General features: G+C 43.5%; 1 protein-coding gene across 1 annotated transcript; it reads left to right on the top strand.

Annotated features, from left to right (window-relative positions):
• The first annotated feature begins 1,453 nt into the window (after positions 1-1,453).
• Positions 1,454-27,386, top strand: LG01H2orf73 (linkage group 01 C2orf73 homolog). Its single transcript, XM_048508265.1, has 5 exons — positions 1,454-1,573; positions 11,136-11,355; positions 11,715-11,868; positions 24,416-24,531; positions 26,648-27,386. Exons 1-5 carry the CDS (start codon positions 1,557-1,559, stop codon positions 26,924-26,926), a joined length of 786 nt encoding a protein of 261 aa, XP_048364222.1. The 5' UTR covers positions 1,454-1,556; the 3' UTR covers positions 26,927-27,386.

Genomic DNA, 27,386 nt, shown 5'->3' with positions numbered 1-27,386 from the left:
CTTCCATTCTGAGGATGGCAGGCAATTTTTTCCCCACTGTTGCATCTCATTCTGTGCTGGGCAGAACCCTCTTGGCTGAATTTTCGCCTTCCTACAAAGCCACCACCAGAAAATAGGCACACAGTAAAGTGGAGTGACCAGTGACCACTGGTCAAAGTTAGTGTGTTGGGGAAAGGAGCCTCTTTTCCATGGAGGTTACTGTGATGACCATAAGAGATTTCCTGTTCTTGGGGCATCTCTCCTTCAAGAAACAGTGCAATAGCCAGGACAAATTGCCCAGTTATGTTTATAAAATTTTTCACAGGTACTTGGTAGTAAACTCTTTTAATCTCACATGGACACACTTTCCAAGAAGCACAAACAGGATTGGTTGGGGTTCATTCCTCTGAACAGAGCAAGAGATAACTGAGAAAGAAGACAATGAGCCTATTATTTTCCAGAGTACCCCTTAAAGCAAACCATCTCCCAAACCTCCATCTTGTGCCTCAAAAACCTTATTGGGTTGTCATAAATCAGCTGTGACTTGATATTACTTTCCTCCACCACCATTTAAAGACTGTAACAGAAAAGACACCATGTTGCACAGATACTGTGGTGTAGTGGTTAGAGTGTCAGCCTATGATATTAAAGGATAAAGTTCAAAACCCCTCTCTACCAGAAAATCTTGCTGTGTGAACTTGGGCTTCTCACATACTGTCATCTAACCTCACTCACAGAGCTGCGAGGAGCAAATGTTTAGTCACTTTGGCTTTGGGTACCCATTGGGAAGTAACCTTCTCCAAGGCATTGGGTCCACGAATTTTCCAAGTAGGAGTTGGGCAAACATATTCCTCAGGAGTACTTATCTTTTGGTATTAGGGGACTGTTACCATTAACATGCTTCACAGTGGATAATAATGAATTATTTTTTCTACTTTCAGTCTGCCTTTTTCAGCGAGACTGAAGGCAGCTTACAAAACACAGCAAATAATTAATTTAGACAGCACAAGACATCCAGGAACGGAACGGTACAGTAGAATGAACCAAACTCTTCTTCGGAGCGTAAAAGAACACAGGCCGTGCACAAATAGGCTTACGATCTAATTATAGGATGACCACAAGCCGGAAGAAAAAGAGAGCGCCGAAATCAAAGACGCTGTTTAGTCAGGGGACGAGCTCGGTGGCGTCTTCAGCCTTTAAACAAACAAGGGACGAGAGGTGCACAAAACTGGCTACAGGAGGCGTTTGAGATAATACACTCCTCTTATCTATCTGCCATTCACCCAAGACAAAAACATAAGAAGGGGCTTTTAAACTCCCCTCCCCACCCCCATCTTTCAACCCCGGCTCCAGCTTCCCCTTCCCCTCCTGGATCGCGGGGAAGGCGAAGTTTGCCAAAGCGTCACGCGCACCGCAGTCTCCGCCCTCCTTTGCCTCTCGCGTTCTGTCGTCACCTAGCAACCATTCAGGCGCCGAGCGCGGCGTTGCCTGTCGTGTAAGGAAGCTGCGTCGGGGCAACCGAAGGCTCGCTGTCGTGCACCTGTCCATAGAAGCTGTGCAGGGAGCGACGGCAAAGGATGCCTTCGCGCCCGGTGTAAGTGCTGCTGCGTCCTTTCCAAGGCTCTCGTGGGTGTCTGTGCAGCACGCCGAGCAGGGTGGCCGCGGAGGGTGTAACATTCCATAGGTTTCCCGCCGCGCCTGTACGGAGATGCTGTGAGAAGATACCGTATTCCTGTGTTTTTCTTTTAATGAAGTCTGAAAGAGCTGGAAGTCAGGCAGAAATTGGACAGATTTATTTTCCCTGTAGGGAGATGCAGGAGCAGGGAATAGGAGAGTGCTTAAGGTGTTGGACTGTCACTAGGACCTGGGAAAGCCAAGTCCAAATCTCTACCTGTGCTGGGTGACCTTGGGCCAGTCACAGACTCTCAGCCCCCACCCTGGCTACTGTTTGGATGGGAGACCTCCAAGGGTCCTGATGCAGAGGCAGGCCATGACGAACAACCACCTAGCGACTTTTGCTTTGAAAACATTACAGGGTCATCATACATCAGATGTGACTTGAAGGCAAAAAAAAAAAAAAGAGTGAAGGTTTCACTATTTAGTTCTTGCCTCGATGGCAAAGGCACAGAAGCCCACTGATGAAAAGAGGTAACATCCCCAATTTATTAGTCATCCCCATCATATTCTTCAATAAGTTTAAAACCATTCCTTTGATGGTGGACTAATAAGGCATTCCTACATGAGTGTTGTCTTATTTAAATATATTTAAGTGAGAAAGGCAGACTATAAATAACATAAAGAAATATAAGACCATTAAAATGTTTTTAATTAATTAAACTAGAATGTAAATTTGTGTTAGTGTATAAATAAGTAACTATACCATCTTTTAACACAGCAGACTGGCCTTTAATTTTTTTCTTAACAGATATGGAGAAAGAGAAGGCAGGAGGTAGAGGAGTCAGAATGAATTGCACCTCCACAGACTTCAGGTGGTGGATTCCAGTGTAGCACCTTCCTTCACATTAAACCAGCGGTTCTCAACCTTCCTAATGCCGCGACCCTTTAATACAGTTCCTCATGTTGTGGTGACCCCCAACCCTAACATTTATCCATTTTACAGATGGAGAACACTGATGCAGAGAGTCTTAGGCGACCCCTGTGAAAGGGTCATTTGACCCCCAAAGGGATCCCGACCTCCAGGTTGAGAACCGCTGCATTAAATAAAAACAAAACTTCAAGGGTAGGGCTGAGCTGGATAATAGCAGACACCTAATCTCAGGGCTCCAAAGCTAGATACCCAAAAGCCTCTAAAAAACAAATTCGGTAGCAATCACTTCACACTGTGTCATGAAAAGAAACACATCTTATCTTGACATGTCTCTGAAGATGCCAACCATAGATGTGGGTAAAATGTTAGGAGCCCAAACTGCCAGATCATGGTCTCACATTCCAGAAAACCCACAACAGTTACTTGATTCTGGCCATGAAAGTTTCAAATAGGCAGAGGAAAATGTAGTCCTAATAGAAGACATGCCTTGTTTAAACATGTAAACAGCTTTTTCCTCAAGAAACTGAAGAGATAATAAAACAAACAAATCTGCAGCAGAACTGAACTGATAATATGGCTGCCAAACGCACAAAGAAAGAAAGTATGGAGAATGAAAGTACAAACATCTTAAAATGTATGGGGAATCAATTATTTGTAATTAAAATGGGATCTAAAGCAAGAACTAATGGTATAGGTGGAGAGAATTGTTAAAGAACCAATTAAAGGAACTGGCTGGTAGGATAAAAAATGTTACAGAGATATGGACAAAGCACACTACGAGCAAATTAAAAATTTTGAGAACCAAAACAGAACTGTGAAATTCAAAATAATAATGCTGGAGCACAGAGGCCACCATACAAACATTTATATTGGTGGGCTAGAGAGGAGTATTTGGAGCATTATGAGATTCCTTATCGACAGTTTTAACTCCCAAACCCTCCTCAAACGAACAGACTTTGAAAGAGCTCACAGAATTGTATCTGCAAGAGTAACTGCTCCAATACAAAGATATATTATTGTTTGTTTCACACAATATGCAATGAAAGACCATTTCCTTAAGCAAATTTGGAAACTTTTATTCTTAAATTATAAGGAAAATTAAGTGGCATTCAGGCATGATCAAAATTCTGAAACCTTTAGAAGACAAACTCTGCAACCAGTTACAAAAAACTACAGGAGGTCAAGATAAAATATCGCTGAGGATTCCCTTTCAAACTAATTATACAAAGAGAAAGTGAAACTCATGTTGCTAGCTTAACAGAGACATTGAAAATCTTGAAGGATTTACAGCTGGAACTACCAAGAGAGATTAATGACATTACAGATAAGGATTCAGAAGAAGGGGTAGAAAGAGGAGAAGGAGATAATGGCTAAAAAAAATGGATTGTACTTATTGATCATTGTGACCCACCCTGGACCCTGTGGGGATAGAACGGGATATAAATATGAAATAAATTAAAATAAATAAATAAATAAAATTTATCTGGCAAGGGGAAAAAACCCTCAATTTAAGTATAAATTACTCCAAGATGCAAGAGAAAGGAAGGGGGTCTAGCCCTACTAGATTTGAAGTTGTATTTTGCTTCCTGTTGTTTAGTTGGGTGAAAAAATGCATTACACTAAGTAATAGAAGATTACTATATTTTAAAAGGGACATCACTTCAAATTTGGTTGCCGTGCTTATTTATGGTATGATAAAGTTTAACCAAACAAGGATTTTAATAATGACTATAGCAGACATGTCAGAGGCCACTTCCGCACGGCCACGATCGGGGTTGGGTCGGCATACATAACGCCGACCCAACCCCCCTGGTACCGTTCGCATGAACGGTCCCGGTTGTGACAGGGAGGACGGCGCAGCATCCACACAGGCTGCGCCATCCCCCAAACACCGTACCGTGTCCTCCGGCCTCCGGTGCGTCGCACAGGCCAGGGGACACGCCCCCTCTGCCCTGCATGACAGCCCGGAAGTCGCAGGGCAGCGGGGGCGTGTCCCCTGGCCTGTGCTTTGGCTGGCATGGCGAAGAATACTGCACGGTGTTTGGTGACTGAAAGGGGAGGGGAACAATAAGCTCTTCCAGCCAGCTGGGCCGTTCGTTTCCCAAAAACCTCGCTCAGGAAACAGCGGCTTCGCGCCGCTGGGGAGGTGCGAGGGTGGCGCGGCTGTGCAGCAGCTGCACCCCCTGTGCGAACAGTTCCCTGGGGACGGCGTTTTTGCCGTCCCCAGGGCGCTGTTTATGGCTTGTGCGGAAAGGGCCATAGTAAGAGTATAAAATAAATTTAAACCTAGACTTTGTTAGAAAACACCAGGATGGCTGTCACCACAAGAACTATATGGATGTGACATGACTTGAAAAGAAATGAATTTTATAAACTGTAAAATGAAAACGAGCAAGCAATTTCTGGTGAAAGATATTCATTGTGACTGGTTCTCTTATGTACAGTTATAGAAAAGATTCAAACTAGAAAAATTAGTATGGTTTTGAGGAAACTAAGGCAGATTCCGCATGGGCCAAAAACAGCGGTGTGAAAACGGTGTAAAATGGTTTAAAACAGTGTAAAAGGGTTTACATATTAATTTGACTTTGAAAGGGAATTATGTACAGTGATGCACATATTATTGCTAAGATGTACAAACTTTTGTTGAGATTGGAAACAGAAGGAGAAAGGCTACAAATGCATGAAAAAATAGGCTACTAATTTTGGATATAATATCCAATTTGAACAATTGGAGAATACATGGTTTCTCTTAGGCTATATTCATGGTTTTTTTAAAAAAACTTTGCAGCAAACCAAGGTTACAGCTCATAGTGATATTCCTGCAGGACAACTATAAAATAGCAATTATAATTTGTTTTTTTAAAGGCCCAGAGTTTTGGCTGGCTAAAAGAAAGCAGTACTGAAGCCACTGCCATTATACCACCAAAGAAATTAGAATAGACAAGTTACAATAGATTCATGAGTACTCTGAAAGTGAGTGAAATAATTAATCAGACTGAAGGAAGAAGAAAAAGATGAAATTTCGAAGAGACAATAACACTGGAAAGCCTCAACAGCACTTTGATTCATCACATAGGATAAGCTCATACTATGATTGCTTTTTAAGATATCACCCCATGAAGGATGAAGGTAAAAATGTACAATGGCTGTTATATTTTCAACTTGTTTCAAGACTAAAAAAGGAAGAGATGTAATAAGGAAGCTGACTGAATTTGAAAAGGTGATTACAACAAAAGGAACATTTAGTAGGACGAATCTACAAATTATGACTTCAATTGGATACAGAATCAGAACAAGTTAAATCATGTATAGTAAGATGGATGCAAACTTTTGAAGAAGATATATATTGAGAGAGAGAGAGAGAGAGAGAGAGAGAGAGAGAGAGTATCACGTTCACAGCCAACCACACATTAACAGAAAATTAGTATAAAATGTTTTATCACTGGTAGATCACTTCAAAGAATATCAAGAACATGAAAAAAATATATAAAGGAAAATGTTGGAAGTGTGAAGAAGTAGATGGTACATTTTATTCTATGTGGTCGATGTGTAGAAAGACAACAAAATTAAAAATAAATAAAAGCTGAAATTCAGAAAATTTTAAAAATTAAATTTGCTATAGATGCCAAGAATATGCTGTTAGGCATTTATCTAAAAATATTCAAAAAAATCAGAAGAACTGTTTTGATGTATAAGAACAGTAGGTAAAGTTATACTTGCAGCAAAATGGAAAGCAATAGAATATCCCTGCCAAGAGGATTGGAAAAATAAATTAGCTGAATATACGGTAATGGCAAAACTAACACATTTTGTGAGACCAATTAAAAAATTCCAAGATAAACGGAAAGCATATTGTTTACATTACTCTTAAAAAACGGGGAGCTGAAAAGGAATGATATAATCCTCATGATATATCATCTTGAAAAGGAACCAGAAGCATTTAAACATATTATGAATACATTAATATAACAATACAGTATGTGAATTCTTTTAAATTTTGGGGAAATCCTTAGAAATTAATGGCTCATTCCGCACATGCAGAATAATGCACTTTCAAACTGCTTTCAGTGCTCTTTGAAGCTGTGCGGAATGGCAAAATTCACTTGCAAACAGTTGTGAAAGTGGTTTGAAAACACATTATTTTGCATGTGCGGAAGGGACCAAAAATAATAATTAATATTACCAGTCTTTATTAACTGTTTTATTATGTTATAATCCATCATATAGTACTCTATAATATCACTATCAGCTATCAAATATTGTCTTGGGTATTTTATTATTTTTATTAGACTATTACAATAATCTCTATCCCATGTTCATTGTTATACTATTCTTTACAGATTTTCATATTTATCATTTATTCTCTATTGAATATTAGATTAAGATATGTAATATATGCAAATCTTTTTTTCTTAGTTTTCTAATATAATTGTAATTTTTAATCTTTTCATCTTTCTGTCCTGTTTACATTATAAAAATATAATTAAAAAAAAATCACTGCAAATCAGATCTGAAACATGATGGGAAAACAATACAGAGAACAATCAAATGCAGTAGTTTGGCTACATGTCATCTGAATTCTGTGTAAAAATCAACCAAATGAATCATGGTAATTGCATACTAAACTAATGTGGGACCAACTTATATTATGGGTGCCTAAGTAGCCCAAACATTTTGATACAGGAGTTGGAAAATCTATGTAACACCCTTCCATGCGCAGAGTTAAAAATATATATATTCATACATTAAATTGACTATTGTCTGCCAGTGTGCTCATGAACTCCCTTATGTAGAATCTGCAATGTAGGAGAAAGTATGTCATTAGCAGAATACAATAGGCAGGCACAGGAAGGGGGGTGGAAATCAGGCACGTGGATAGGATTTTTCTCACTATCTTAGGATGCTAGGAAAAAGCCCCTGGATAAGTTAGACAAAACCCATTGGAGGTGAGCTTCATGCAAACCATATACGCCAAGGTGATAAAGATGTTGAGTTGACCCAGCACGTCAGAGGATGCTGATAAGTCAAGAAGGATAAGAATAGAAGTTAGACTTGTGCTGGAATGAGATTTTGGCAAGTCATTAATAAGTCTGAAGGCTGTGACTGAAGACAGGCGGGTAGGGAGAGTTGGATCAGGAACACTAAGCAGGGTAAGGAGGAATGTGGAGGAGAGATCAGCTCAGCTCATGAATGGCAGAAGGAGAGCTTCCTGAACAGCTGTTTATCAACAAAGAGACAGAAATATTTCTGATATCCAGCTAGTTGACCATCCACATACTTGACATGCTAATGTAAAGAGCTAGTTCCACAACATCAAGCAGCCTGAACATATACAGTTTTCTAGGTCTCCCTAATGAACCCTCTGCCCAAATATGGCCCACACATGCAGCAGAAAGTGTGGGTGTGGGTGAGCTGGTAAATTTTAACAGGTGTAGGGAGTTGCTGTCTAGTTCCAGGATATTGCCTATTTATGTCACTTCAGAAATGAATCTTTTGTTCTTTCATGATTCATGAATTCATACTAAAAAGATTTACGTGTGTATGTTGCAGCCAGTTTATTTGCTGGACTTTGGGATTTGTTTGTTTGTTTTACAGCATTTTCTAATCTGTTTTTTAAAATAACCATTTACATTCCATTTCTATCTTACATACCATGCTTTATGCAATAAATACAAACTCTGCATTAGCTTCTTTATACCAAATTTTATTAGTACGTATGTTCAGGATCAATCATAATTGCAAGCAGCAACTTCAGTGGGTAGAAGTCCATCTGCTCCTATTTGCCAGGAGTGGTCCCTAATTTTTGGTACTTGTCCTTTTGAAATTACTATCCCTGTTTTTGTATTCTGTGGAAACCTTAAATTTTATTCTGATTCCAATTTTATAGAAATCTTTGACTTCAGATGTGAGTAGATGCATCTCTTGTTGCTCTGGAAAATGTTTGTAGTAGGCTCAGAAATAATTTTATTTATTTTTATTTATTATTAAACTTATATACCACCTTTATGTGGTATGTTTATGTTATGTTTCTTGTTCTATTCTGTTTTAAACACTGAAACAAGGCCCCTTCCGCACACGCAAAATAATGCGTTTTCAAACCACTTTCACAACTGTTTGCAAGTGGATTTTGCTATTCCGCACAGCTCTAAAGAGCACTGAAAACAGTTTGAAAGTGCATTATTCTGCATGTGCGGAATGAGCCAAAGACCAGCATAACATCAGTTGTTAAAAGTAATTGATTGATGCTGCTTGTGGCTTGACTCTTAATTTTATTATTTTCAACAGCTTTTTACATCTTCATTTTAAAATGTCTAATTGTTTGGAAGATGGTTCAGAAGCAATATTAAGATTGCAATAAATTTATTTATGTATGTATTTATTTAGATATTTATTTGTGATGAATATTATGATGCCAAATAATGTATTGTCACAGATTAGCAAAACTTATTTTGAGTGCTTGATAATAGAGTAATAGAACAGGTGTCCAGCAGCACCTAAAAGATTAGCAAAATGTATTCCGTCATGAGTTTCCATGTGTCAGAACTCGCATCAACTTTTGCATACAGATGACTGACTTGCAGTGAAATCTGGTCCCGATTTTCAGCTCTTTGCATTTAAATTGACAGCATTTCTATCTTGATTGCCCTTCACATTTTATCCACATGATGCTCAGCAATAGACAATAGTAGACTCACAGTGCCATCACAAGCAGTTGCACCCTTCTCATTGAAGTTAGCAAGCTTAGAACGGTGTCTCTCTGCTTATCATTGCTCTGTCAGTGTTTACACAAGGATCACATTTATTTGAAATACTTTCCTGTTGTATTTTATCTTCTGTGCCACTCACCAGTCTCCACCCTTTCCAATATTTTTCCTCCTCCATTTTATTTACATTCACTTCCTTTGTCCAGTTGTAATGCTCATATTCTTTGTTATTAAAATAGGCTTCTAAAAATCCCCTAAATAAAATAATTAAATGAAGCTTTTGCCTGGGTTTCCTATGATGTTCTGACAGTCTGGCTCCCCTCACTGTAGTGTAAATCATTTCTCATGGACTGGATTCAGAAGGTTGCCAATGAAGCTGTCCTATGGGGTTCCACAAGGCTCAGTCTTATTCCCCTGTTATCCAACCTCTCTGTAAAACTTTTAGGAAAAATTATTAATAGTTATGGAACTGTATGTCATCAATATGCTGATGACACCCAGCTCTATATTTCTCTATTCAAGTTCCCTGATGGTGGGGTAGAGGTCTTGAGCCCCTAACTGCTATGGTTAAATGTGTGAAAGACAAGAAACTGAAACCAAACCCAAGCAAGGCAGAAGTGATGTTAGTTGGTCTTAAATGACACTGTGCTTCCCATTTTTGATGGACTTCAGCTGAATTGTGTAAGAGCCTGGTTTGCACTGGACCTACCATTACTGCTGGAGAAGTACATTATTGCAGCCACCAAAAAATGCTGTTTGCAACTTAGTTTAGCTCGGAAGATGGCCACATACCTTGACTCAGCCAATAAAATTGAGACAATAATGCACTCTTCATGTGTCTCCCTTCTGCATTAATTTGGAGATTTCAGTTGGTGCAGAATGCAATAGCTCCATTATTATTGTGAGCTAAGTGGAGTATGCCTATTACATCCATTCGACGGTCATTGGCTGCCCATCAGTTACCAGACTCAATTTAATGTATTGGCTATCACATGCAAGCCCTTTATGACTTGGGACTCTCAAAAGTGCAAAACCACCTTGTCACCTGTGTCTTACCAGGACAAGTTTGCTCATCTGGTTAGGACCTTTTGCTGGTACCACCAACAGAAGGACAAGATTTACAACTGCCTATCTATATGCCTTCTCTGGAGTGGTTCCTACTTTGTGGAATGGCCTGCCTGCGGAAGTCAAGAAGGTCCCCACACTTATAGCATTTCAAAAACTATGCAAAATAGAATTGCTCAGGAAGTCATACAAAGGAATTTAGGGCTATATCGTAACAGATTTGCCCCCCAAAATGTACCATTTGAGCTGATGTAATGCCATGTTCTGCATTGGTCACTATGCCATGTTTAATATGCTTTGTTCAATGCCAGCTCCATTTCAGATTTCTGAAATCTCTAGTACTATTACATTGCTTATATATCATCCTACTGATTATATTGATTTACTTTGTGTAATCTGCCTTGAATCTCAGTGAGAAAGGTAGACTATAAATAATTTAAACTAATTTTAGGCCCTGGACAAAGCTTTTGTTGTGTTTTCACCTACCGGTAACTTCCTCTCTGTTGTCACCTTCTGTTTATGGAGCAGTGAAATTGTTTGACTGTGTCTTTTATTTTGCTGCTGTTTTATTAAGTTTATACTGTTGTTGATATTGGATTTATTTATTTATTTTGACCAGTCTTTAGCTGCTTTGAACAAACGACTTGAAAAAGCAGCATCTGTGACTGGCATCTTCAGAGACATGTCATGGTAAGACATGTTTCTCTCTGCCACGGCCATACAGCTTGGAAAACCCACAACAGCTGGTTTATTCTGGCTGTGAAAGCCTTCAACAATAGAGGAATACTCATACCAGTCCAGGGAAATGACTGGTCTTTGTGCCTACTTTTGTTTTTCAGCTTAGACACCTTCAGAATATTTAACATTGAGCGCCCAAAAAGAAATAACATCCTAGAGACGTTCCAAGGGAGGTACATACGGAGGGGACCAGAGCACCACCAGTCACTTGAATGGCGTGATACCCCTCAACCATACCATATCAAGTTCATCAAGACCAACACCAGGTTTCTAAACAAACCAATCTGTTATGTGGACACAGATGACCCTAAAGCCAAGGGGGTGAGGATTGTTTATACATTATGAAAGTGAGAAGAGGCTGAATAATTGAGCCAATGTAACTTGTCTGTTCCGTGCAAGGTCTTTGTTGAACTAGTAGCGCTTCAAAGAAAAGCTGGAGCTGTGGCCTAATGCTGGTACACAGGATTATACACACAAGGTCCTATGTCCTGTCTCTCGCATCTTCAGCTAAAAAGATCTCAGGAAACAGGTTTGGGGAAAGACCTTTCTCTGCCCAACATTCTGGGGAGCTTCTGCTACATGTACTGAGTTAGATGTGCCAGTGACTGATTTGATATAAGGCAGATATGTGTATCTCTGTTGATTTTATGCTGACCAACACAATTCTTTCCTTTGTAAAGGTTCATTGGTGGCCCTGTAGTGAACCCTTAGCGCATCATCCTAAACCATCTTATGACAAGCAAAGCACTCAAAGAACTGATTTCCAGAAGCCAAACTGTAAATTGTCTCGGCCTGTTAAGTACAGAAGTTTGGTGCCACCTTCTCATGGAATAGGTAAGGCTAAATTCTACCTCCACTCCAAACCCCAATTGTGACAGTAGTAAACAAAGACTTTATATTTTGCTACTGAGCAATTTCATTGATATTATGTAGTCAGAAGCAGGGACGTAGGTATAGATTTTTTTATGGGGGGGGTTCGGGGTGGGGCCACACCCCCACCCGCCCCAGGGCATGGCCACGCCTCCCCAAGCCCCACCCCTGGCCTAGCGCTTATAAAAGCAGCTCTCTGAGGTCAGGGATGCAGTTGGCCAAAACAGAGTGTAAGACCCACAGACAAATAAGCAACAGTTCAAAAACGGTTTAATAATACTGAAAGTTTAGGACTCTGACTCCTCCCATGAAGTCTAACTAATAATGAATACTTGCGATGCTGGAAACGATTGGAGATTATTGAAGAGCTTGCAGACACCAACTCTTCCTTGCTTGCTTCCAAGAAAGTCTGTTCCGCTGCTTGCTGCTTCTGAGTTCTCCATGGTGTCCTCTAACTGGACTTGGTTTTTCCTGCAATCCTATTGAAACTTGCTTACTCTGAATTCTGTAGGTCTCTAACACGTTAAACGTCTGAGATACTGCTGTCTCCAGCCTTCCTCAGACACCTGAAAACTAAACAGACTGTAAAACAGGAACTGCTAACTAATAAGAATGCTATAGTGCTCTTGCCCATAGAGGGTTTCTTAAAGACACAGGATCTAACTAAGGGTGCAATTGTGGCTTAAATAAAGAAAATAGTGAGGGTGTATCTGGGGGCGTGACAGTTGCTATGGTGATATAGGTTGAAACAGTAAATTTAACATTACAATATCACCATTGTGGATGGCTGTTTCTGCACAGCAGCAGTAACGGCTGTCTACCGCAGAGGTCGGGAACCTTTAAGACCCAAAGAGCCATTTGGACTCAGTTTCCACAGAAAAGAAAACACTTGGAGCCGCAAGGGAGTGGGTGGGGACAAGCGACTGGGCTCCGAGGACGCATCAGTGGCGAGGCCCCTTGCGAGGGGAGAGGCATGGCTTGGGCTGTCAGGATGCTGAGCAGTTAACACTTGCCACACAGATGGGGGGAACTGTAGTGCAGCACTTGCTTGCCGTCGAGGCGGGGCTTTGGAGGCGTCAAAAGAGCCTTGAGGTCAATAACTAAGGGGCAGACGAGCGCCGGAGCTTGGCCGAAAGGCCCCCCCGGATAGCTCCACACTTCTTCTCGAGGCACCAGCAGGGCTGCAAGCATTGCCTCGGGCTGTCTCTCAGATGCGGCACCTCCTTTCTCTCGCCTCAACCCACATCTGCTTGGAGCCCTGCAAGTGATCGGCGCTTTTCGTCCGTCCTTGCTGGGAGGTCGGCGGGAAGAGGCTGAGCAGGGATAGAGAGCTGCCTCGCCCTCCTGCTGCGGCCAGTGGGGCTTCGTGCGGGGGGAGGAGGAGGGGGACCTCGCTTGGAGGAAGCGGCGGGTGCTTCTGGCCAGCCTCTTTCCCCGCTTCCCTCGAGGAACTTTATGCTGCACAGGTGCTGGAGGTTGCCTGCTCGGCTGGCTTCTCCCTCCTGGCTCCTGGCCCCCTCTCCCTCTTCGATCTGGAGTACCGCCAGGTAGCTGAGGGGTTGAATGGTGGTGGAGGAGAGGGAGGTGCCCAGAAGTGAAGCGGCGGCGGCAGCTTATGCAGCAGCAGCGGCAGCTACTTTGCCATGTGAAAGGACCAGGCTGGGCGAGGCATCTCCGCCTGCCAAGCCTGCCCACCCCTACCTTTGCTGCCTCGCCTCCCCTCGGCCAGAGCTCGGGCCTTGAACGAGCCTGCCAAGGAACCTCTCTTTTTTCTGCCAGCCCCTTCGGCGGCATGCTGAGGGCGGTGTCTTCCCCTCCCTTCTTTCTGCACAAACGAGGCACTGCTCTCCACACCGCCCCAGGAGGCCAGATTGTAGGGAACCGTTGAAAGCTACACTGGGGAACTGGCTTGGCGGTCAGCCTCTCTCCCTGGCCCCCCTCGTGGTTGGAGCGGCTAGCCACTAGCAGCTAAGGGTCCCCATTTAGGAGCCATAGAAGCAAGAACAAAGAGAGCCACATGCGGCCTCGAGAGCCGCGCGTTCCCGACCCCTGGTTCAATGCGAATAGTATTAATCCTGGTGGGACGCGCGTAGAGACCATTTGCACTGGGTTGCTTGTAGCGGGCAGTGCACTGGAGGTCTGCAACCCTGCGAGAGGTGACTCTGCACGGAGCCACCCGTGGGTCGTCACATTCACCTACCTCTCCTTCCTGCGCAGCTCTGGACGGCTGGAGAGACACGCCAACGCTGCCCTCTGCCCTCTGTCTAGAGCTGCGCAGGGAGGAGAGGTAGGTGAACAGGAAAACGGAGTGGCCAAAAGAGGCATCCTCACACCGGTGCGCTTCGCCATGCCGACGCAAAAACGGCACTTTTGAAAAAACTCACCCAGGGAGCGAGTTTCAAAAGCCACATTTTCGCGTTGGTTGGGGGGCGAGATCACTGACTGTGCCACATCCTGAAGTTGGCTCATCAACAGCCAAGGTCTTTCTCTTCTGTTTCTCCATGGAATGTCCAATTATCTTCTGTCTTTGCTTTTAGAGTTTCTGTATTTTAGACAAATTTATCAGAATCCAAATTTTCTTAGGCTCATTCCGCACATGCAGAATAATGCACTTTCAAACTGCTTTCAGTGCTCTTTGAAGCTGTGCGGAATAGCAAAATCCACTTGCAAACAGTTGTGAAAGTGGTTTGAAAACGCATTATTTTGCGTGTGCGGAAGGGGCCTTAGTTTCAAGTTCTTCTGGTTTCTAGTTTTGCAGTAAAGTAAGATGAAAGATGAAAGGGACTGAAAGATGCATTCCTGTTGGTGCTGCACATATTTGTGCTTTGTCTTTTCCCCTGTGCCTCTAAAACCTATTTGACCAGAGGCGATATTAAAATGAGTGTGTGTATCATAGGAAACAATGACTTTCTCTACCATCTCAGCTTCTGCTGCTCAGTCTGCAAGCTGTTGCCTTTCAGCAGGAGACACCTGAACTATGAGATGAAGAGAACAGTAGCTCCTATTTTGGCTTTTCAGTTCCCTGATTTTGGCTTTTTTCTCATGGATTGGTTGTAATGTTAGTCTGCTGCTTTTTGTGCTTGGCTCTCAGAGTATGTTCAACACACATGGTAAACATGAGGAGAGTATTTATAATACCATATGATACCATTATAATACCATTACGAAGAACAAGAAGAGTTTGAATTTATACCCTGGCTTTTTCTCCTGTAAGGAGTCTCAAGGCGGCTTACAAACTCCTTCCCTTCCTCTCCCCACAACAGATGCCTTTTGAGGTAGGTGGGACTGAGAGTGTTCTGAAAGCACTGTGACTAACCCAAGGTTACATAGCAGGTTTCATGTGGAGGAGCAAGGAAACAAATCCAGTTCACCAGATAAGAGTCCGCCACTCTTAACCAATATGCCATGCTTTCTTTAAAGCAAGCTATTCTAGCTTTGAGGATTCACTCCTTTGTTCTTGCTCGCTCCTTATTTTGATGACATTTGTGGTCCCTGATTTATGGAGGCATTAGAGGACAATCTATACATTTGTATTTTTGCCATGTGCATGCTGAAAGATTTGTGGTAGGATACAATAACATATCTGCAGGGTGGGGGAAAGAGGGGCAGATGACCCAGGTGCCATTCTCCTGAGTCATCTGGGAGGTGCATTTTGGCCACTTGACCCTGCCCCCTCCATCTCCAAGTCCCCAGCCAAACTCCACCAGCCCCCCCCCCGCCCCCGCCATTGCTGAAGGCAATCCCCAAGGCTACTTGGAAGGCATTCCCCAAACCAGACACTGCTTCAAGCCCTCTTCTTAAAATGTACAAGCCTCCAGGACATCTTTAGGGGTGAGTGGGAGAGAAAATGCCAGCAGCAGTGCTTGCACTGACATGCTTCTTGTTCTGCTGGGAATTTAATACCTGGCTTTGGGCTGAATGGGGGGGGCAGGCCTGGTCAAGGGCCCTCTTAAAATGTGCTGGCCTTTGGGACATTTTTAGGGGTGGGCAGGAGAGAAAACACCAGCAGTGCTGCTTCCACTGAACTATGTCTTGTCCTGCTGGAGGCTTTGGACCGGGGGGGGGGGGGGGGAACAGCCCTAACCAAGGGACGTGCCATGACAGAGTTTGGGCTTAGAGTGAACACACTGCACTGCCTCTGAGGACATTGGTGGGGTACTGAATTCTTCTTTGTTTTTTGGATGTGCACACTGCCTTCCCCACCCCACTGAACCCTTGTCCCCACCCTTAGTGTGTTGCCAGCCTCAGCGCTGCTTGGATGAAGGTTAGTAATTTTTTGTGAGGGGGCACTTTGGGGTGCAGGGGGGTATTTGGCTGGGCATAGGGGAGCTGGTAGGATATTATTCACAGTGAGATCCTATTAATTGCGAATGCACCAGTTCATGGAATGAACTCTGCAGCTCCCAATGTTCTCCAGAAAGCTGCTCCTAAGATTTATGGGACGACTGGAAAACATAGTGGGATGTAGGGCACTGCAGCAAGAAGATGTGTTGGCAGAAATTTCTGTTATATGGACAGTGCATAAATCTTTGTTCATTTGGTAGTCTGCACTAATGGCATGCTAATTCTTCCATTTAAATGCCTTTCACATAGGAATTTGGTAACATTTGAACTAGGCACTGAGGGCCAATGATATTGTAGTCTCTGACAACTTAAAAAGTGGTAATGAGCATCAGTAAGACCCAGCTATTATTGTGTAATGCTTTCAGGAGAAAACATGAACATGAGAATATAGAAGAACCCAGCTGGATTGCACAAAAAATCCATTTAATTCAGTGTTGGAAAAGGGAAAGCAAAATGATCAAGTAGCAGGATCATTTTCCCTACTAGAAAAGTCCAAGCAACTGGGGCCTGTTGAATTCAGAAAAGCTATGACCAGCGGGGGAGGTTAGAAAGATGTACAGCATTGTCCATGGTTTGGAGGAAGCTGATAGAACTTTTCCTCCCTCCCCTGTAATAATTCAGCCAAATGCCTTCAAGTTCTATTGATGGGCAGTAGATAAAGGACAAACAGAAGAACATATTTCACAAAACATATAACTTCCTTGTAGTATTTACTTCCGTTAGGTTTGGTAATGGTTACCAGGGCAGACAGCTTCAAAAGGTGTTCAGACAAATTTGTGGATGACAGATCCATCAATGGCTATTAAGCATGATGCCTAAATGGAACCTCTATTTTCCAAGACAGCAAATCTCTGATTTCCTGTTGCTGAGGAACAGCACCGAGTAAGGTTTTGGCCTTGGTGATCCTGCTTGTGATCCTGCTGGGGCATCTGGTTGGCTACTGTGTGAAACAGGATGCTAGACTACATGGACTACTGGTCTGATTCAGTGCTCTACTTGCATTCCATTTTTGTTTCTAACAATGGCCAGTCAGATGCTTCTGGATACCTTATGACAGGACACAGAGGCAACAGCCCTCCATCTATATTTGTTACTGAGAGGCAGCCTCTGACTGGGAAAATTCCATATAGCTATCAGGAGGAAGAACTGTTGATAGACTTATCCGCCATTAATTTGTTCAATCCTTTTTTAAAAGCCTCCTAAACCCCCTTCTGCCTCTTCTCACAAACAGCTCCACAGCTCTGCCTCTGGTTCGCTTCTCCATAATAATAATTCAGCACCAATAAATATTCAGCTTTTTTATGAATGATGGACAGATGAGCTATACTAAACATACACCCAGAACATGACATTTTCCACCGCACCCCTGAGTTTATAAGGGGAGAATAGTTTCCATATGTCCTTGTGTTTATTGACTGCCAAGACAGAGTTGGCTGTCTGTCTGAATTTCAACTGGAGCGCCTAGAAACCAGAGGACCTTCTGCCATGGAGACATGGGACGTAGTGTTTTTTTAAAGTGTTTGTTTTAAGCTATACACCATTGGAAATTTAGTAAGAAGCGAAGTGGGTCTGACTTACACAGGAGATGGACAAGATATTTTGTTTTGGTTTTCAATGTACAAATCAGCATTTTGGTGCTCATTAAAAACAATGACTGCTGTGCTCAACAGCTAGTCTTTTTGTGGGCATTAGTGTAGATTCACAGGATTTGAAAAGGACATCCTGGGTCACTAACCGTAATGCAGCACTTTGTGACTGAATTCGCTAGTCTGACTCTTAAGCCACTCCCGGCTGTTGTTTACCCAGCCTGTTTTGACCTACTGAGCCACAAAAGAAACTGTGTCTCTGGGCCAGTTCTGAAAGATGCTGCTTTTCCAAGCTCCTGCCTAGAACTTTTGTGTTGGTGGTAATTGGGGGTGGGGTGGACAATGTGTGTGTAAAGGGAGGGCTGAATATTCAGTCAGTGTAGGTTGGCAGAAATTTAAATGCAATTCATCTAACTAGCCTAGAAAAGCATTGGATTTAAACAACATATGCTATTGTTTTATTGCTGTTTAGTAAATATATTTTCCTCCTTTCTATTTAAAAACATGCAAAAAGGTGAATGATAAGACAGTTTAATAAAATAAAACATCCATGCATGCATTGGCAGAATGGTTGGAGGGCAGGAGCAAATTTGCTTAGGACTCAGCTATTTGAAGCTCCCAGGCATTTTTATCTTTAATTCTCAGGCGGGCAAGGGCCTAGTTTTAATTAGGACCACAACACAAAAAAGGGGCCGTGAAGCTTGCCCCCTGACAGCCACAGAAAGTCACTCTTTGCTCTGTCCTAGAAGCAGACGTCTGTATCAGTAACTTTGTTTCCCCAGTGGGGAAAAACAGCGGTCCTTTGTGGCTGCTCAGTACATAAGGATGGGGGGACCTTCCTCCCCCTTTCCCTTTCATTGTGATCAGAATTGGGTCTCTACCACCTAATAATTGTGGTTTGAAATATGCTGGGCCTGGGAAATTCAGCATTACATTATAGCTGAACTTTAGTATAGTGAGCAAATAATATAAGGAGGATGGGGAGGAGATTGGCCACTAAGTGACAATGAGCAATTTTAGGCAAGCCACCACAGGCCTACTGTTTGCTGGGATTATTACAAAGGATGCTGGACTAACTGGCCTGATCCAACTGGGTACTTTCTTGAATTTTTAAGCAAAAGAGCATGCTCGCTTAACATACATCAGTTATACTTTAGCAATTAAGTCTTCTCTCTTTCATATTTTGCTGAAATCCCTGACTTTGATCCAGTGATGCCCAAGCCGAAAGGGAAATGTACTTAGTGCTGTTCTGCTTGCAGTATCGCAGGAGTCACAGCAGCACACATCATTTCAGTCTAACTTTTAATGAAATAACATCCATGTGGAGCCATAGAATGTACAATATGTGATTCACATTTTTTAAAAAGATAATTTGTGTTTGAAATTATTAGACGAGGCACCTCGCTTTATGTCTTGGGCATGTAGAAAAGATAGCAAGAGGTACAGTCCCTTGCACTTTAGTGCAAGGAGACCAGGAGGCATAATTTTAATCTTTCTGCTTGCACTGTCTTTTGTGCATGAGGAACCCTTTCCTGGACTCCAGCCTCCCGTGATCCACTGACGGTCTTGATTTTACAAAAGCTGATGTGATTATTCAGGATCTCCTGCCAGTTGAAATCCTGAGAGCCAAACTTGATGGGATGAGGGTGGAGAGGTCACATGTCTTTCCCATTCAAACCTAAAGTGTGTGTGTGTGTGTGCTGGGTGAGGGGGGGGGGATCTGCCAGCCAAAACTGTGCAGTTTCATCCTCTCCAGTTGCACAGAGGCTGGCAACTCTGATTTTCTTTTTTCCAGGACTTTGAGACATTTATTTGCCACACAAGAACACTCTCCACTGCCTTACCCTATTTTTCCTTTGGGATCTACAGTACTTCCTCAGTTATTGGATTTTGTGGGGGGGGGGGGGTATCAGGATTCCAAAATTGTTTGGATCCATTATTCTCTATGGTAAATCCTTCTGGGCAGTTTTTTTTTTAATGAAATAAAAATATTGCAGCAGAACTGTTGCTGCCAGGCCACTAAACAACCCCCAAGTTTCAATTGCTCCAAGCCCCAAAAGGAGATGGGGTGGTCTAGAATAATTAATTAATCATTATTATTAATAATAAGTGAATTGGACCAAAGGGTCCATTCTGTGGGCCCCTAAAAAGGTGCCTCCATCCATCCTCCATTGTTTCCTATCGCAAAAAAAAAATATCCATGCTTTCTGCAGGGCACAGAATAGCAAACAACAACAACAACATATGAATAAGCAACCTTTAACCAGAAGCCTACCAGTGGAAACAGAACCAACAAGCCCAACAGAATCAACATAAAACCAGAGAATCCCAGCAAAAACACAGGGCAGCTCACCACAGCCAATGTCAAACCAGAGAATGCACACCAACCCAAACTGAAGCAAAGGAGACCAGGACTGTTGTGACAATGGAAGCCCAACAGGACCAATGTCAAACCAAAGAATCCTAGCAGAAGCTTTTAGCTACAGATGATCATTTAGGATGGTGGTTGTGCCAAAAACTTCATGGAAGATGCGCATTCTGAGGCGGGATTTGAAGGAGTCATATATATGATCTGGGAGACATTATGGAAATAGTCAAAGCTTATTTACTAGAGCAAGAGACCTGATCTAACAGTTCATCAAAATCCACATAGTAATGTTTACCACTTCAGACTGCAAGCAGGGGATCTGTGTTAAATGCTTCCTAACATGAATTGTTCCCTTGCTGTGAAAAACCCATTTCATCAGGAAAAGGTTGCAGCTACAACTTTCCTCTGAGAGAAGGTAGCTTTTCTCCTTTGGGAGCTGTAATCCCCCTCTTGCATTTTGAACCAGTGCCATCCAAAGGGGAAAATTTAATTGCTACTGTTCAAGTCTTGTGCAGACCTTTTGGTGCCACTGACTAAAAAGCTAGAACAACTCATTTGATTTAAACAGCTGGCCAGTTGCAAGTAGGGCAAGCTTTCAAATTTAACAGAATTCTTCAGGCATGAGTGCCTTGGAACAAAGACAAAACAAAAGAAGGTGGAATATGGTTTTGAACATTTCCAGGATTTGGCTTTTGGCCTTCAGGGAGAACATAAGAAATGTGCTGGACATGCTGCCTTAATGTGCTGAGGAAACAGGCCCGCTCTGGAATTCAAGAACTTTTTTCAGTTTGGGCTTCGTCCATGGCAAATATATGACTAAGAGTCCATATAGGACAGTTTGCACACAGAGGTTCTTAAACTGGAATTTTTTATCTTATTAAACTGGAATTGTATATCTTATAATCTCTGTTCTCCAAAATATATTTCTTTGGAAGCAAGTCCTATTGTTTTTGCATCCTGTGCAAATGAGGATCATTTCCAGCTTCAGAACCACATGGCCCAGCTGATATCAAGGCCTGAGGTGCTATTTGTGAAGACTGTTGCTGCCACTTGTGTGCTGCTCATGTAGCTGTCATAGTTTGCATGATTACAGTGCCCTCAAATGGGGTGGTGGTGCACATCATGGCAACCACAGAGGCAGCTTTTATGTTGAGGTGTGGGTTCTCCCAAACAGAGCCTCCAAGCGAGTGTTGCAGGACCAATAGTCTTTAAATGCTCATGTTGGGGGGAGGGGTTTGCTGTTACATCTGAATGGGTCCTTAATTTTAAAAAAATGGGGTTTAGACTTGTAAGAGTAGCCATCGTGGATCAGACCAGAGGTTCTCCTAGCTTAGTAAATGGATTTTGGCTGTGTAGGCAATTAGAAGAGTTCACCAGATATGGCTGTGGTAACTATCCCACTAAGTGGGAGGAGAACAAATGAAGCAGTGGCTGGCAATCAACCCATGGAGCAACCAGCTGAGGGAGCAAAGAAGGGAGGGCCAGGCAGGCAACGGTGGCTGTTGAGGCTGCAGCAGAGAAGGCAGTAGCCAGTGGTAGTGCAGGTGGTTGGGCAAGGGAGCAAGGTGACAGGGAGAGCAAGAGTAGACCAGGAGAACAGCAGAACCAGCAATGAGCGTACAGGCAAGCGGGAAGGGAGGCCTCTATGGTGCTGCAGGGGTCTGGGCAAGGGAGGGGGAGGAAAAGCAGAGGGGTAATGAGTAGAAAGGCAGCAAGGGGGGTAGAAAGAAGCAGCAAGTGGGGACTAGCGGAAGGTTGGCACTTTTCCTCCCCCATGAGTTCCTCGTAGGTCACCACTTGTAAGAGTCAGTCAGAAGCTAAAAGTCTTCCAACAGCTTCTTGCTAATCTCATAGTAAACATGAAGGTTGAGGGATGGGAAATGGATTGCTACTTATTTGCTGCCTGAGGAGGGGAGAATGAGCCCGAAGGTGTGGAAAGACAACACAGACAACAACCTTGTGTGGAATAAGATTTGGCCATAGCCTGTTTATTGGTATGCTGGCTGAAGGAAGCAGAGGTGCAGCAAAGGGATGGATCTGGCACTGGGCAGCACATCTGCTGTCCCCCAGTGACCACTGGGCAGCATGTCTGCTGTCCCCCAGAAATAACCTTCTCCCAGCCTGATGCATGGGGGAAAAAACCAACACCCGGAGCAGCAAAATAGTGGGAGCCATCTGGGCACTGGCCTCTGGATGAACTCCCCTTGCTGCCCGGGGGTGTGGGCCATCCGCAGCCACCGCCTAGGCATGCAGTACGCATACTCGCTACCACCCCCAGGCGTCTTATGGAGGTCCCTGCCAAAAGGGGAAGCCTGGCACGCAGGCTTTTCCTCTGCTGAATGGATCAGCCCCTAGCGCAACCCGCCAAGCTGTGATGGATGGATGAATGTAAATAACAAAGCCCAACAAACAATAGAGTAACACTACAAGGTCGAAAAACGAGGGAGGGAGGGAGAAGCCATCGGAGCTTGAGCATAAGAGAGGAACGGGAAGGCCAGGTCTGCCATTATAAGGCCGTGGCCCCGCCCCTCCACCTACATCATGTGCTTGCACCAGCAGCAGAATGGCCCTGCCTGCTGGGCTGGACGCCGGCCCTGAGCCCGCCCCTCTCTCTGCCCACTCCCAGGCAGCAACGGCAGCCACAGTAATTCTCAGCTGCGCTTTATGAGCCATGTAACCCCCACCTGCTGGGCTGCTGTAGTGTTGTGGAATGCTCCTGAACATTGTATCCTAGGGAGGTAGTGTGTAATCAAGAGCACGCAGCTTCAAGGGAGAGGTCACTTGGGCTGGGGAAAAACTCTCAGTGTGTAGGACAAGGGCAGGAATAACGTGGAGCAGGCTAGGAGGTTGAGGGCTGGGAAACCAGCGGGATGTCATTCAGAGAAGCGAGGGAGCTAATGAAAAGGAAACAGTTGTCAATAGATGCAAAATGCCTGACATTGTAAGTAATATGAAAACAGATCTCTGGGGTTTAATGTCCCTTTGTGAAGCTACCTACTTCTGAAAAGATTCGGCTGTTACCCAAATAGGTATCTTTGCAGGGGCTATAACATGCAAAGTGTTTTTTAGACAAACAAGACCCATTTGGACATTAAACTTTGGGGTCTTTTGTTTATGTACATCAATGACCCACTTCAGGAGAGCACTCCAAAAGAATGTGAGGGGAAATAGCGCTTAAATGAGAAAAATCCTTATTCCCCATGCAAGATTCAGCATGGAACAAGGAATCGCAAGAGTTGCAAAATGAGACAGCAAAACAGTTGTATACAGTAGCAAATACAAAAACATTGCATCAGCCAATCTGCCTATGAGTTATTGCGGGGGGGGGGGGGATTCTATGGCTGGCATCTTCAGAGGTGTATCACAGAGGGAAGTCTGTTACACACTGTGTAACAGTGATACACCTCTGAAGATGCCAGCCACAGATGCAGGCGACACGTTAGGAATGAGATCCACCAGACCACAGCCACACAGCCTGGAAAACTCACCACAACCAGTCTGGGGATGAAGTTTCATGGTCCAACAGAGGGGGAAAGTTCAGTAATTTCAGCCAAAGAAAGTTGAATCCTCTAAGGATGAGGAAGCAGGCTTGGGTCCAAAAACCAGCTATGAAGGTAGGAGGACCTGGGGAGTAATTTTGATACACTTTTACTTACATCCTCAAGGAGGTGGTGACTGAATAGACTTAGTGTAGAAACGTGAAACCTTACTGGGTTATCTCTCTCTCTGTGTCTTGTAGATATGAAGGCCATGCGCCCAGGCCTACTGTTTGAGTGGCTCTCAAAAAGCAGGCCCTTTTAGGAGGGCTGTTCTTCAGCATCTGTCCAACCCTGATGACTGCCAGCACAGACTGTACCAATCCAGAATTGGTATTGGCTTTCCTATATCTAAACCCAAGTCTCCACATCAATGCATTTGAGCTAACAAATCAGCCCACTTTAGCGTTCTTTCATGCTTTTTCTGTTAGGGTTTGTTACAATATTGTTACAATAAGAAACCTTTACGGTAACTGGTTCATGGTTGTGCTGTAAATTTATGACACAGTGGGAATTTGAATCTGAGGCTTCAGCATGAAGCCCAGACACCCAACTTGTTATGCCACACATCTGACTCTGTGGTGTTCCCACTGCAAATCTGAGTCAAAGTATATGGTGCGGTCCAGACAGATCCCATGCCTGGTTTCTGATGTGAATGTGACCATTTTCTATTCCAGTCCCACTTGCATCACCTCGAATGCCGACCAGCCTTCCGAGAATTTTTCAAGAGGAGGTCTCTTTTAAACATCAGTATTTGGCCAGAGCAACTCCCTGTATCCCCTACCAGGGAAAGGTAAGGCAATGTGTATCCTGCACTGTTAACATTCAGCAGGAAACCAGAAGGATGTATTTACCCAAAGGTTTCCAGCACATTGTTCTAGCACTCGGAAATATGATTAAGCAAGCTAGAATTGCCAGTACTAGGCATGAATAAATAGCATACCTGTTGTCCTGTTGTCCCAGTCAGGCTATAAAGCATTTTGGCAAGCTCTTTGCCTTAACAGAAACTCCCAGGACAAAGTTGGAGACTACACACTCAGCACTGCTACCCCTGCAATTTCAGTGCCCAAGGGGCCATGCCCACTTATGCTGTTTTCTGAAAACAGGATTATAGTAATGGTGGTTAGAATGTGACAATAGGAGGCCTGAATTCAAACCTCTCTTCTGCCATGAGTCTCTTTGGATGAGCTTGGGCCAGTCACTTTGTCTCAGTCTGACATGCTGTACAGGCTTGTGGTGAGGATGAAATGGAAAAGTGGGGTGGAAGGGATCATGATCTCCTTTGAGGAAGGGTGAAACACAGTGGATAAAAACTGCTCTGGGAGCAAGGTTCTTTTCCCTTCTGTAAATTAGATACTGTCTCTGGCTCATTATATATATTTTAGCAAGGGCAATCAACCCAGTTCAAGGTCCTGGGTTCAGCCACCAGTACAGTGCAAACCTTGCTGGCTGAATCTGGTCCTCAAAGCAATTTTAAGCCAACCCAGGTTGGCCTTCCCAAATTCTGATCAAGCCATAGTTGCCCAAGGTGTGTCTTCTGGGAGAAGGAGAAAATGTTTTTGCAACCATGATAAAAAGTGAATGTGGTGACTTAATAATAAATGTTGTGTCTTAATAATAAATGTATGTATGTAAATACAAAAACATTGATGTAGGCTGCTAATAGTAACAGAAACTAATATGACATGAGAAACATATACCTGACTACATATATGTACCACTCAAATACAAATCTGACAGCAAAAAACTAAAAAAATAAAGACACACACGGGCAGAATGGTCAAGTCATAATATTTCTTTGACTCTAACCATGCAGTCCTAAGGACAGTTATACCTTCTGAGCACATTGACTTCAGTAGACTCCAAAGGGTGCAACTCTGCTTAGGATTGCACTGTAAAGTGCTGGTATGCTTTTGCTTGGGTGGAAGTAATGGCATGCACCATTGGGGTCCAAAGTAAGCCAGCTTCTTTCTTTAAAAAGCAAGCCTGACCTTACCCACACAACTCTGCCTTTTCATCTGCATTGCCATATCCAGAGTTCACTCTGTCACACTCAAGGGTGACCGAATGTTGACAACTAGTAATAAAGGTGACTATTTCTCGAGGCTTATTTAACATCAGTGTTGTGTTGGAGACTGCTTAGAACCCCAAAACAACATGTTTGCTGGCTTGTTGAGCAGGATTGTGAACGACAAGAGATAGACAAGGTACAGACATAAGTGAGATAAAAGTAAGGAGAGTGGGAAGGGGAGATCCATAAAAAGGGAAGAATCAATAAAAGACCAGGAAAAGTGAGATTACAGCCACTCATTATCCCACTAAGTTCAGTAAAGTTTGAACTGGATCTTTAAATAACAGATTTTGTTATCACAAACATTCTCCTTGATTCCAGTTCTGTTTCTTGGTCTCTTCCCTTCCTTTAAAAAATTGTTATCCTGTTATTCTCATGTGACCCTTAATGACTAAAGTCATTTGGAAAGTGGTCATAAATCTTTTTGGCCTGCAAAAAGCAAAGGTTTAGAATTGTATCCATAGCAACCCATGTTGCCAGAACTGAAACTGAATGGGAATAGACTTGGCCCGGCAGAAATATATGCAAGTCACACACTTCAAGTTCCAGAACACTTGTGACGCTGAATATGGAGTTCAGAGGTGGGGGGCAGGGAGGGCAATGTGTCAGTTGTGCTTTCTTTGTGAATGTTGCCCCTCCCCCAGTTCACAAATGAGAACAACGGGCAGCTCAGCCATTCTTCTGTTTCTCCTCGCTATCAAATGTTTCTCCATTGGCCAGAGGATAGAGAGAATGACACCATGCCAGCATTTGAGCTACCAAATGAACTCAGCTCACAGCTGCGCCTCCTCACTGCTTACATCCCCCTGGTTAACATCAACCTTTCCCCCCTTTCTAGAAACAGGGTGCTTTTGTGTGGCGGGAGATAAAGCCAGCGAGAGGGACATTAGTTCCTGAAAGGGCCGAAGCACCGACAAGCACGCAAGGGTCAGAACTGTCGGAGCAGCCACAAACGGAGAAAGGAAACTCAGTGGTAAACTGCATTACCTCATCGAGCCTGAGCTTGCCGGATTCCCAGGAGACACCAGATTCCGACACTGGCTTATCAAAAACAGACATCAGTGTGGGAGCCAAGGCAGATCCCAGTGCCCCTGAGAAGGAGCTTGGAAGAGTGTAGGGATTTCTCAGAAAAACAAAGTGGATCTGAGCTGCCCAGCTGGAGAGGTACGTTGTTGTCCAGTGAGAGAGTCTTCCCTTCATAAATCGCAAGACTGCTTGCCACCTCTGCCCACAGCAGAACAATATCCAGTAGAAATTCAGATGACCTAGAAGGGCTGTCCAAGTGAGGGGGAGTTGGCCTGGTGCAACGTTAGCAACGTCAAACACTAACTGACACTGGCAAATTGTTCAAGGCAAGACACTCCGCCTTAGCATAACAACAGCTGCAGCGTGCTTTGATGCCTCCAGAAAATGAGACGCTCACAAAAACTATGAATCTTTTACTTTATTTTTGTCCAGTGGTGCAGTGGGATTTTTCACTCATGTGCCTAGGCAAAATTATCTGGGTTGCTCCTTTGCAAGGGAGAAGTGTGGATTGATTGTTAAACAATAATGTTAGCAATGAAGTAAATGTGTCA

This window comes from Sphaerodactylus townsendi, linkage group LG01 (genome assembly GCF_021028975.2).
Source record: "Sphaerodactylus townsendi isolate TG3544 linkage group LG01, MPM_Stown_v2.3, whole genome shotgun sequence".
NCBI lineage: Eukaryota > Metazoa > Chordata > Lepidosauria > Squamata > Sphaerodactylidae > Sphaerodactylus > Sphaerodactylus townsendi.
This window is presented reverse-complemented; position numbering and strand designations above follow the sequence as displayed.